Below are 13,092 nucleotides of genomic sequence, written 5' to 3' on the forward strand. Positions count from 1 at the left end.
TCTATAGCTTGCCTACGACATACCTTTATGGAGCGATGCTATATGCTTTTACTTCTGAGGCTCAAAGAACATGAACATCCCTCGTGGGAAAATCATGCTATCTCTGTTTACCATAACTAGAAATGTGTGCTACAAATCACCATATATGAGCATGAAAAGATCATGCTTGAATCCTCAGTATCTTCATGACATTGTTTGATACCATGAAGGCCCTGAATCTTTCTACCTGTTGCGATCATGTGATCAATTTTTCCTCACAGTTCGTTCGATGCGCATTTGGTCCACCTCTCGACCGCCTTAATTCCGAATTGCTATGAAAGTACAAAAGCTTAAGGTGACCTGTAAAAGAAAAAACAACATATGTTTTAACTCAATGTTACACATTGTAGAATAATAATCTCCAGCTAATTCCTTCATTACCTGTCAAAGAAAATATCATCACCCTAGCATAAGTTCTAGATATTATTTGGCATATCTGTATAGTACGAGACTATGGAGTCTTTCTTTGGGGACAGGGCTGAAATATGAAAAGACACTTATTATATTTCCAAAAACATTTTCCATCACAAAGGAACTTACATCACTGATTATATCTTTAGTACCTACCAAAAGATTTCATGCATCCAACATCTCAGGGTATCAACCAATATCCAGGACTCATATACCCCAGAGAGAAACGTGATTAAATAATGATGAGTGTAGGAGAGTAGGATCTGTACTTCTGTTGCCCCCACTTTTTTTCTGATGTATACACTGGTTTCTGGCTATAGTTTGGCTGGGTCCCTGCTAATCAGGGCCCCAGTCTCACTGAGCTCTCTAAACAACTTGGTGTGCATATTAGATGCACCAGTGATTGGATACTGTGGTACCTTATGAGCCCCTACTATATGGTACCTTAGGTACTTAGGGCATTGGTATTTCCCAGGCCTACCAGGGGCTGCAGCATGTATTATGCCACCCCTGGGAAGCATTCTCAATCTGACACCACAGGCCTGCTACTGCAGCCTGTGTGAGGTAGTGTTAGCACTCCTCACTGAGGTATAGGTTCCTATATCTCACCATACACACACATATAAACCTATCAGCCACCCCTATTGCAAGCCCTATCAATCCTGAGGGCAGGGTGCTTGGTTTACTATGTGAGGGGGTGATTCTGCATGAGCAGGAACCCTCTGCAGCTGGCAGAGTCTATTCTCTGCTGCTGTTTGTGGATGTGGTTAAACCATATACTCTTAAGTGCATTATAACCTTGCGGTAAATGCTAACTTTGGAATCAAAACATGTCGTGTTTGGTGTCAAACAACTTGGAATCATACCCCCACACCAGTATCTGGTGTGAGAGTATGATCCCACCCTTCTAGAGGGGATGACATGTACCCACTGTACTAACCGGTAGAAATCTCAAAGAGCCCTGGCATCACAAAATGGATGCCACCAGCACAGACACTGGGCTGCCCTCCTGCTGCTGACCGAAACTCGCAGTGGAGGAAGCCCAACAAAAAGCATCCTGTCACAGGAAGGTGTCACCACCTCCCAGACAGGATTTAGTGTATTGGAGCTGGGTGGGTGCACTCTTAGAGTGCTTTGAAGTTCTGCACTGGGGGAGCAGTAGGCTCCTCTGTGCATATCCCAGCTCCAACCGGTTCAGGGGCTACCTGCCCCTGCTCTGGCGCGTAACTGGACAAAGGGAAGTGGGTGTAACCACCCACTACCCTGACCCTCCTAGAGGAGTGGTCATAGAGCTAGTCCCTCCCATATCTTCACTAAAAGATAGCAAGCATTGCCAATGCAATTCAGATAACCCTGGACGACGCTCTACGTACACTATTGTCGAGTGCAAATGCTAAACAACGTTCTACGAACTTGTGCTTTGGAGCATTTGTGGCCCAAGCCCCTAGCAGGTCTTGTACAAAAATCAGCAGCCTACCCCGTCCCGAGTGACCGTGGGCTCCTGTGAAACTTTTCCTGTGGCGGTGTCTTCGCGATCACTTGCCCTTTGGCTAGTGGGTCCCCCAAAGACTTTTTCATTGACTCAAAGGGCTCTTCTGGCTGCTCCAGGCCTGCCCTCACTTACCCTTGCTGGGTGAGTCCATCAGACCTTGCTGGTCTGCATCATCGACTATCTTCAATCTACACGAGACTTGCAGTTGCCAAGGCTTATTGGCTCCATTCCGGTTGCCGATACCGTCATCAGCTGCAGAAGTTGTGGGACACTCTGAATCCAGCTGCTGGTCATCGTCGATCCCTCCTGGACCTCGTGAGCGAAGAGTCAAAACACCATCGACGACCTGAATCAACGCAACATCTGTGGTATCCATCTTGCTGGCCACCTGTCACTGGCAAGTGACTTTGAACACTGTCCATTCAATTTTCAGGTCCTCTTCATCTTCAATCCACCTTCGGATTCCAGCGGACACCTCTCCAGTTGTCGCAAGCAGCAAGTCTTCATTGATCTCCATTGAAAACAGCACCTCGACCCGATACCAAAAGACACCTATGCACCCGGCTTCCCTGGGTGAGGTAACTCGTGCACTCCGGTGCCCAAGTATGTGTTGGCCCTCGAAATACTTACCTTGTAAGTGGCTTGCTTGTTGACTTCCTTGAAATGCCCTAAAACTTTAAAATACAAACCGCGACTTGCTCTATTGTAACCAATAGGAAACCCACGGCTGTGTTTAGACACTGCACGCGTCTCCCGTGGGCTTGTTACTTACCTGCTAACTCTGCAGTAGTGAAGCCCCAGTGATTCCCAAGGCCTCGTCATTTTGCAAGTCGACTTTGTTAACCCATTTTTTTAGTATATGGTCTGGTACGCCCCTAGGGCTCCAGCCATATTTGTGCTTAATTTATTGAGAACTGTTGACATTTGAATGTATACCTGGCTTCTAATCTCATAAAGAGATTAGTAGAGTGTGTCTTTAAATAAATACATATATATTTGATATATATACCGGTGTGGTGTCCTTTCATTTGGTAATTCAAGAGATTATAAGGTAAAACAAGCTGCTTTACATTCCTCAGAGACTTAGCCTGAAGGCTGCTCTCCACAGCTACCACTAGGATAGCTTTCTTTAAAAGGTTGTCTTAAACCTATCTACCATAAGAGTCGAATTGGACAGGTGCAAGGTGGCCACTATAACTAGTGACCAGCATATGCCAGGCCAACTTCTCACAATGAGCATACATGGCCTTATCATCTTGGCATGTAAAAAGTATTTTTCCCCAATCCAAAATCAATGATATATTTCACACAGTAGCTTAGATGTAATCCATAGAACGCCATACAAATTCACATACCTTCCTTAAATAATAATAACTCCTATTTTGTAACTCACAAAACTGTTCTACCACGATCAAATTGGCCGGCAAAGTCTTAGCCTGACCATAGCAACTGTAGGTTCAACCGTTATTGATTGTCATGTTGGTATAAACACATCTCACAGATATGTAGTATAGCGAAGCTATCACAGACACGAATAAGCCAAGAAATGCACCCCTGATATCAGGTAGGAAACGAAATGTTTTGTCGGAAGGATTTCCCCAGTGATTTAGAGCGAAACAAAAGCAGCCAGAAATAGCACCAAATGAAGGCTATCCTTTCGCCTTCACAAAGAGACCAGCTGAACAAAAGCAGAGGGTCGGTGCGCCCGCACCCTTCCCGAGATACCACTCGCAGCTTCATCCGACGAGTAGAAATCAGCTCGACAAACGAATATTCTGCCCCGCATTTACCACAAAATTGGTCTTTATTTCCTCTTCCGTGGGGCTTAGAATGTAGACAACATCATATCGCAAAGGACTCATGGGATTTGTAGTTTCCTGTCCTTTTTCCGTACTCCACTAACTTTAAAGGGCTTTGAACAACGCAACCAACGCATCCCGGTGACACAGAGGTACCACGGCGTATATATGTTGCGTCTTTTTTGTGCAAGCTTGGATTACGTGTGTAACACTCCTAAAACTAGGAACATTAGCACGAATACCATGCTTAACATACCTACCAAATAAGACATCACTAGGTTATCCTCCCCAACTCCTCCATCCCTCCATTATCACCCACCCACCCCTTAGTGGATGAAACTAGACAATATAATGCCAAGGAAGTCTGCATTATTACCTGGAAGGGAGCCATCTCTGCACTGATTCAAACCAAAATGGAGGCAAGGGCCAAATCCGTAGCCCACAAGAAAGGCCAGTCCAATTACACCACAACACATAGATGTCACATGAATCTCCACTGAAGAACTCAACTACCCATAGGCATGATTCACGTATGAGGCGTGACTGCCCACCTCTTATAACTACAGCCACTTACTACTGAGCAGAGCATGAACTGTTTATACAATACTCAAAATCAATTGCATGATATTTAACATAAGATGGATCACCTGCCTGAGATGATATAAAGTCTGAAAACCACATTCTCCATCTATTTGATATATGCCCTCTCCTCCCAGGGTCTGCTCTCATAATCTCCTGTTCCTGTTATACTTCACTCATCACATCTAGTCCTGAACATCCAACAAGTACCACCAACCCCAGTTCTTCTCTGTATACCTCCATGCGTCGTAGCTCTAATGCAACCGACATACCTGGATGTTCAGTGATCACAGGTCACACAACATACCCTATTCACACAATGGTCAGAGTTGGCTAGATGTCCTAGTTACAAACAATGGTCAGTCTGCTGAAATAATCTCAGGCAGTGCCTTTTTGCCAATAAGATTGTTTAGAACTGGTAGTGACTGCCTGCACCTCGAGCACTCTGGGTGCTGTCAAGGAGAGGAAGTAGCCTTACGGCTAGAGCGGTCGACTTTGAAGCTGGGGAACCGGGTTCAAGTCTCGGCCTGGAAGCTCAACATCCTGTGATTTTGAGCAAATCACTTCATCTCCCTGTGACTAACAAAAATGAATGTGTCCATTTGTATCGAAACTGGTGCTCATGTAAAGCGCTCTGATAACCTCAGGTTTAGTTCCCGCTTTATAAAACTCTAAAAGAATTTTTTTTTAAAAAGGAGACAGCTGCCCTCAGAGCACAGAGGCGGCATATACGATGAAATAGGTGAGCTTCCCAGCTCTGCTGGATCTTGATAGAGAGCTAGATATATTCCACCTCCCTCCTGAAGCTACTGCAGCATGAAAGCTGCAGCACGGACTGTAGGCACCACCTTGCCAACACTTGTTCAAAGTGGCTTTCTGTGACTGCAGGAGTCAATGAAGGGAGGGAAAAACTAAAACATGCTTTTGGTAGAATCAGAACAACAAGGGCTCACAAGGATTCGCTTGAAGAAAAATCATTAGTACATTTGCATTACATATGGTACCCACCCATATGGGACTGGGCATTGGTTAGTCTCGACTTAAATATCCCAATATAATTTATTGGTTCATGCAATTGTTAAAAAGGACTCAATCAAACATTCCAGGGATCAGGCTACAAAGGTGTGCTATAGCACAATCAATATTTGTTCTCAAGTGTATACACAAGAGTAATCATTCACAGGAGTAATTCAATTCTAATTAGGTGAGGTGTCGAAATGCACAGTGACATAAGGTGCTCCAGTTAAAAAGTGTGCCAGTGCCACAAAAGGAGAGCCTGCAAGTTGAGTTAAAGTATTAGTGTTGAAGTCCAATATTATAGGCATAGACACTTCTGTATTTGAAAAAATGTATATTCAATCCTTTAATAGTCTGACCGTAAGACTACTCTGCCTCAGTAATTAGAGCAAAATCTCTCTGACCAAAAAGTTACGAGATTGGTGATGAAAAAGCACGTACAGTAGAGTTGATCATCAATCCAAAGTGTGGTAGTCAAAACAAAAGCATGTCAGCTGGGAGATGAACGGTCAGGGACCTACTCTTGCTGTTGTTTTAATTACCCGCATATTGGACTGATGATCGACTCTACTCACTTTTGTACGGAAAATCCAATGACTTTTTGCTAAATCCCTTGTTTATTGCCTGGTCCCTGCTTTTTTCACTTGAATTCTTCTTAAAAATGATATGTACAATTAATTGAGATGGGGATATTTAACTCAAGACTCCCAAACATAGAGCTGCAGATGGATAGGTTACCAAATGTTATGGAAATGTTATAATGTGTTTTGTTAGAATGAAACCTAGAGAAACATTATTGTTTACAGTTCTAGCATTACAAGGTACCAGTGGTAATGTTGGGCATGCCCTCTTATACCTTCACTTTTTGGGTGGAATCATGGAACTCACCAAAACCCTCAAGTATATATTTGAATTGCATTAGTAGCCTGGAAAGTGGGCATAATTGCCCTTCACTCTCATTGGAGAACTTTCTTGTAGGATTTGGAGATTCCACTTAGGCATTTGACAGTCATCTCATGGTAATATTCACTGTCCAAGTGACAGCAACTCATAAAGTAGGTGATATTTATAAGACATGAGAACACTACCTACTGATACAAGAGATCTTGTAGAAGGTGGTGGTGCTATAGAGACCTCCCTGCAGCTAGATGCGATTCATAAGTTTATCTTAATATAAAGTATCATACATTGAGGCTTCACCATAAATAAATGAGGTATCCCGATGCTGTTGATCCAGAGCACCATTACCCTCCCCTCTCCCACCACCACATGTGCAAATGGTAAGTGGCTTGCGGGTTCTCCAATTTCTGCAAAATACATTTTGAAATCTGATCTATCCAGCAACATAGGGAGTAGAAAGAGGGAGGAGGTAAAGAGAGCTGTGTAAGGTATTAAGGAACAAACTAACACAGATGAAATCAAGGAGAGGAGAGCAGCAGCTAGATGCAGGGAAGGAACCAAACGAACAGTGCAGGCAAAGGAGGGGAGGAGACATGGAGTAAAATTCACTGTCTCTTGACGTAAATTGCATAACTTACAGATGCCTTTTAAAGAGGAACCAGCCCTGCACCTTGGCTAAAGGAGTGGCACTGTTTAGAGGGAAGCCTTACACAGAGAAAAAGAGACAGTCTTCCCACTTAACTAATAAACTACCCTCTCTTTTTTGGATCTTCAAAAGGAGACTCTGTTAAGATTGGTACTTAGATAGCCACCTTGAATAGGAACCATCCAGCAGTGCAATCAAGTGCCGGTAATTCTCTGCCGACTGACCTTCACCGTGCCAGAAAAGGTATTGTTGGCTTCTCCGATCATACCTTGCACACACAAAGCAGTGCCTGTAGACAATGAAGCTGTCTGTTCATCACTTTCAACTCTCTTTGTTTCTAAGAGGACACGTGAACTGATATCCCAATATTAGTAAAGATACAGTTTCTTTAAATCCTGTCTAAAAACGAAGTATGGGATAAATACATATTCCTTGGGCTCAGGACACCACTTAGAGCAGGAAAGTGCACAGTTAGACAACGTCTTTTGCAAGAATGTCTCAATTCGACCTATTTTACCTGATTGTTATCAGTATTGGACTTTTGATGGGCATCACCACCAACACATTTATGGCAGCTGTAATCTCAACTCAGTGCGCCAGGAGTAGACGCCTGCCAACATCAAGTGATCTCCTCCTGCTGGGGGTGGCGTTGACCAATATTCCTCTGCAGAGTTGTTGCTCAGCAAGTTTACTGATCCGTTTCCTCTGGGAAGAGGTATACAATAGAGACAGCATTTGGAAGAGTTTTTTTATGCTTTTTCCCTTCCTTGTTTCCTCCAACTTCTGGATCAACACCTGGCTATGTGTCTTCTACTGCATCAGAATTGTCAACTTCTCACATGTGCTCTGCACACGCCTAAAGCTAAGAATCTCTGCCATGGTTCCCTGGCTTCTCCTTGGTTCTGTACTGGCATCTTTAGTCATCAACCTCCCTGGAATTTGGTACATGAGGAAGAAACATACAGATAATTCCACTACTACAAACACCCCCTTTGAAGGCACACTTCGTGAAAACAGCCTTTGGAACAGGATCTTGATGTCTACCACAATATGCGTTGTGCCTCTGATAGTGATAGTAATTGCATCTGTGCTGATCCTCACATCTCTCTACAGACACATCCAACAGATGCGGCAAAACATGTTGGGCATTAACGGGGCTCCCAGCCTGGAGGCCCATGTCAATGCAGCAACAACCACCTTATCCTTGCTGGTTCTCTACATTGTCTTCGACCTTGCTTTGATTACGGTTTTAACAGATGACGGTGGAGATGTAATGTCTTACAAATTATATGTTTCTGGATTTGGATGTAATCCATATCCCTTCATTAACTCCCTGATCCTCATCTTGGGGAATCCCAAGTTGAAAACTGCAACACTGAAAACTTTCTGTATTCGTCAACATACAGAACCTGGTTCGCAAAGGTAACTTACACTTTTGAGTAAGTTTACATTTTTCAGTAAGTTTACTTCTTTTCGATGTTCACAAACTACGCTTTTGTACTAACTCACACCTACAAATTAACTTACACTTTTGTTGTAATTTACTCTTTTGTAGTAAGTTCATCACTACACATGGCCTTCAAATTTTACTGCAACATCCTCCTATTAAAATTAATGGAGATAGGGACGTACTACAAAAGTGTAAGTTACTAGAAAAGTGCAGTTTGTGGATACCAAAATGAAGTCAACTTACTCTAAAGTTTAAATAGTGCCCCAACAGTTTATGCTACAGGTTATGGAATTGAAGACATGGGCTTGTTACAGGTTACCTTACTGTAGATCCTTTGGGCTGCCTGCGAAAGCCAAAATTAGTGTTCACACAAAAAAGGCCCAGCCAACTGAGGCCTTGTAGAGCAACTTCAAGAGCAAGACAAACAAGGCAAACTCCGCTTATTAACTATATTTTTTTATTTTGGAAACCTGGTTAAGGGAACTGATTCCCTCTTTACAAGACTGTGAGATAGGTTGAATGCCCCAGAGTGACAAGACATTGCTGTGGAGTTATAAGCGGAAGTAAATCCTTGGGGTCACCAAAGAACATCAAGATGGACATCATACAATGACTGACAAAGAACTCAATCAAGCCCCATGTCAAGTTTCAGAAGTGATTTAAAACATGTAGTACATGGGGGTCATTGTTCTAACTACATTCAAAATTGGATCTCAGTAGCCCGAATGAGAATGTAATTATGCAGTGGATATTTGTAAAATTCTCACATTTCTTATTACACATCATTCGTAAAATTACTCAAAAAAATAGCATTTCGCAGTTTTTTAAAACTTTTTGCTTGCAGAATATTGGTTGTCGTGGTAGCAGTGCCAGCAAGGGTAGTTTCCTATTTCAACCATTTGCCCACGAGCATCCAGCGTGCCTTCTTACAGGGCGTACTCCCTTGCATAAATAGAATACTAGTAGAGTACATTTTGTGCTAAAAGAGTAACATTGCATAACTTTGCAAAATGTGGAAACAATTATGTAATTTTCATCACTGTATAACTATTATTTAGTGATTCAATCGATTGCAGGCAAAAAATAGGGGATGCAGAAAAGAATTGGGAATTGTTGTAAAGTAAACAATATTGAGACTGGGGCATGGGTTTTAAACGGCATGGAAGCTAGAGATTTGAAGAACATTAGCTTTGTCAAACTTGATTTATTTTATATGCTAACATTATATAACTTTATGAAAGAAAGCTTTATTTGTGTCCTCTATACACTTGTGCATCATAATCATGAAATTACTCTTGGTTTTAAACATATTATGCCAATCTATACCTACAAATCTTAAATCATCTGTACATTAAAAAATTGGAATGTTGAGTGCCCCATTAAAGACAGTGGAGTGGCTTCAGGCTTATAATGGTTCCGGCTTTTAATGGCTGGTGTAAGTCTTCTGCTCCAACATTCCAATGTGTGTCTTCCTGTTTATCCCTTTTAAATTTACAATATTCCACCCTCAGGGGGTGGAATATTCTAATAGCCTATTGGTTTCCTGCCTCAGGCTATACAGGTTGTTAAAGGCCCTCACTTAAGCAATATAACTCGGGTTCAGGGCCTTTTACAACCAGCATAGCCCTCAGCAGCGGGCTATAAGGCTATAGTAAGTCCTGAGCCGGTGGTACATCAATGAAATATACTCAAAGTTAATCAAGGACTGGGAAGAAAAATAAGAAAGAAGAAGTGCAGTGAAGGTGATAGAGCAGCACTTAAATGGAAAAAAACTGCTATGGAGTTAGAGCATGTCAAATATACAGCAGTTGTGGAACCTAGCATGTGACGGGCATGTGCTAGAAGGAAGTGACTCCGCCCTCTTCCTGGGATTGGTGCCTGTTTCTGCTGACCAGCTTCTATTATTTAAATGGCTGTTGTGAACTAATTTTAGCTGGGCCTGGGCCATGTCAGAATTTCAGGCTGTGTGCATCAGATATATTTATTTGCAATGAACAGAATGGAACTCATGTTATAACATTTGTTAATTAAGTGTATAAAGCATTCCAGTTTGTAGCGTTCTCTTCATAAATAGTCAATATTATTCGCATTCCTAGGTAACGAAATACGGTTTTGAAAATGATGTGTGTGATAGGCTGCCAGGCTCATCATGCTGTCCCACAATCCAATCAGTGGCAGTAGAAGAAGATACAACTCAGCATGTATAGTTAATATTTCCCTAGCTTTCGATTACGAAAATACACGTTACTAACGGTACACAGTACTCTGTAGGGTATTGCTATAATGTTGATGTTTCTTTTAGTGCCCAAATGTACAGGCAAGTCATTGAACTTTCTCCTGCACAGCAAAGGGTTTGTGTAGTAGTTTGTTTAGTGAGGTATTACCGACTGCTCACTGCACAGCAAAGGGTTAATGTTTAGTAGTTTATTTAGAGAGGCCTTATGGGCTGTACCCTGCACAGCAAAGGGTTAATGTTTAGTAGTTTGTTTAGAGAGGCCTTACTGGCTGTACCCTGCACAGCAAAGGGTTAATGCTTTAGCAGTTTGGTTAGTGAGGCATTACCAGCTACTACCTACGCGGCAAAGGGTTAATGTTTTTGCAGATTGTTTAATGAGGCATTACCGGCTCCCCCAAGTGAGTTGTGCCCTGTTGGCTCCCACTGAATCCACCTCTCAGCAGTGGCCCATGCAGGTAAGAGGGTGATGCAGTGGGGCCTGGTTGGGGGAGATTCGACAGACGACCACGAGGGAAAATTAAATAATCAATTTCCCTCGTCTGTCGTAACCCCCCCACCTCCCCACCTGGCCCCACCGTTCTTACCTGCACAGGCCATGGCTGCCACCTCTCTCCTTTTACATCTCCGGTCAACAGAGAGGTGAGGATTTTGTATTTACGTGTTTGTCAAACTGGCCCTTCCTCTAGTCTCACAGGAAGAAGGAAAATAAGAATTGCGAAGGAGGCAGGCAGTCCTATTAGCAGTCCTATTAGTGCAAACGTCAGGTGAAAAAAGTTATTGAGAAGAGAGAGTCTGAAAGGAGCATCAACTTGTGAGTTTCCTCTGAGCAGATCTTTATTTTGTGTGCCCCTTTTAGTGGAGTAAGGGTCAAAGGGCAAGTTGTCACAGACCCTATTCAATAAGTGTATTTATTTTTTTAAGTTGTCTTGGCTAAAATTATCTTTGCCCTGTCTTTAGGAGATTTTAAATTAAGAACATTTTAAAGGTATTTTTTTCCAAAACGACTCTGGGACAGGTAAATATTTATAGAATTATAGGTGGGTAACAGTGAATAATGTGTGCGTGTTTTTACCAAGGGGGTGGAGGAGTGGAGTACCGCACGATTGTATGTGTGACCAGAGCAAGGCCTTCACTGTGGAGTTGCCTGCCCCTCAACGATGCCGTGAAGAGTCCCCCAAGAGTCCCCCCTGCTGCTTTACCAGTCAATAACCCTCACAATAGGAAACGCCTCATCTCTCCAAGGCCCACTGACACAGCAATGTGTCTGTGTCATCTCCCTTCATTTGAGTTTATAGTCTGCAGTTGGCAGCTACTACACCCTGGGGGACACATAAGGTGAGCAGTATCTGGGGAGTAGGTCCTTTTGGGGCATCCCAGATAGTGTCAGGGGTCTCACTCTATCTGCATATATATCGTTTTCACTGAAAGCAATGGATTACCATTAATTTGTAAGAAGGAGTGGGTTGCTTGTTCTTTCTTTTCATTTTATTGTATAATGTATATTTTAACCATTAAAGATAATGGGGCAACCCAGTAACCCTCAGAACCTGGGCATTTTAACGAAACAAAAAACAATGGTTCTGTTGGGAATCACCTAACCTTAGTTAGATATGTACTCAATACATATGATCAATATTTCAATAGTCATTCAGTAAACAACACAACAACACACACATAGACCAAAGCAAGAGTTTCTGAAATTCAATTCGTTTTTACTCTGTTGTATAAATCAACCAAATATTTAGCAAAATATTAACAGGACTGACCAACCATAAAACACATAAAACATGAGACAATTAGTGACTGGACATACTTAATGACATAGTGTTGACCACAAATTCACATATAACATATATCATATATATACAGTGATGGACACAGTTTTTCAAAGAGGGTCCAAACTCAAGAGCATAAACCACAACAGGATATAATTTTCCTAGTTCTAATTGTGGGATTGCGTGGACCAGTTGAGTGAGCAACGTCGACGTTTCGACCCTATGAAGTAGTGCCAGTTTTTAAGCATCTAGAGCGGGTCTTCATCAGGACAAAAAGTAGGAATGGCGGCCTGTAAGTGCAAAAAAAGGGATTTTTACATCCGGGCCATGTGTGGTCAACACTATGTCATTAAGTATGTCCAGTCACTAATTGTCTCATGTTTTATGTGTTTTATGGTTGGTCAGTCCTGTTAATATTTGCTAAATATTTGGTTGATTTATACAACAGAGTAAAAACGAATTGAATTTCAGAAACTCTTGCTTTGGTCTATGTATGTGTTGTTGTGTTGTTTACTGAATGACTATTGAAATATTGATCATATGTATTGAGTACATATCTAACTAATGTATATTTTAGTTTGTTTATGGTAACATGAATACTCTTTTTTAGATTGCACTTCATACATAAATAATACGCAGTTATTCGTTAAAAGGTGCACTGTTGACTTTTCGTGTATTATTTATTCTTGTGCAGTACAAAATCTGCTTTTTCAAGCTAATAAAGTGATGTATAAATTGCCTAGTATGA

At 42.0% G+C, this 13,092-nt stretch overlaps 1 protein-coding gene across 1 annotated transcript; it reads left to right on the forward strand.

The window, feature by feature from the left end:
- The first annotated feature begins 7,376 nt into the window (after positions 1 to 7,376).
- LOC146812852 (taste receptor type 2 member 40-like) lies at positions 7,377 to 8,309 on the forward strand. The gene has a single exon (XM_085615214.1). It carries the CDS (start codon positions 7,377 to 7,379, stop codon positions 8,307 to 8,309), a length of 933 nt encoding a protein of 310 aa, XP_085471340.1.
- The last annotated feature ends 4,783 nt before the right edge of the window (positions 8,310 to 13,092 follow it).

This window comes from Triturus cristatus, chromosome 7, assembly GCF_964204655.1.
Source record: "Triturus cristatus chromosome 7, aTriCri1.1, whole genome shotgun sequence".
Lineage (NCBI taxonomy): Eukaryota > Metazoa > Chordata > Amphibia > Caudata > Salamandridae > Triturus > Triturus cristatus.

Coding starts and splice junctions, on each gene's coding strand:
- LOC146812852 (XM_085615214.1), top strand. CDS start 7,377: ATGTCTCAATTCGACCTATTTTACCTGATTGTTATCAGTATTGGACTT.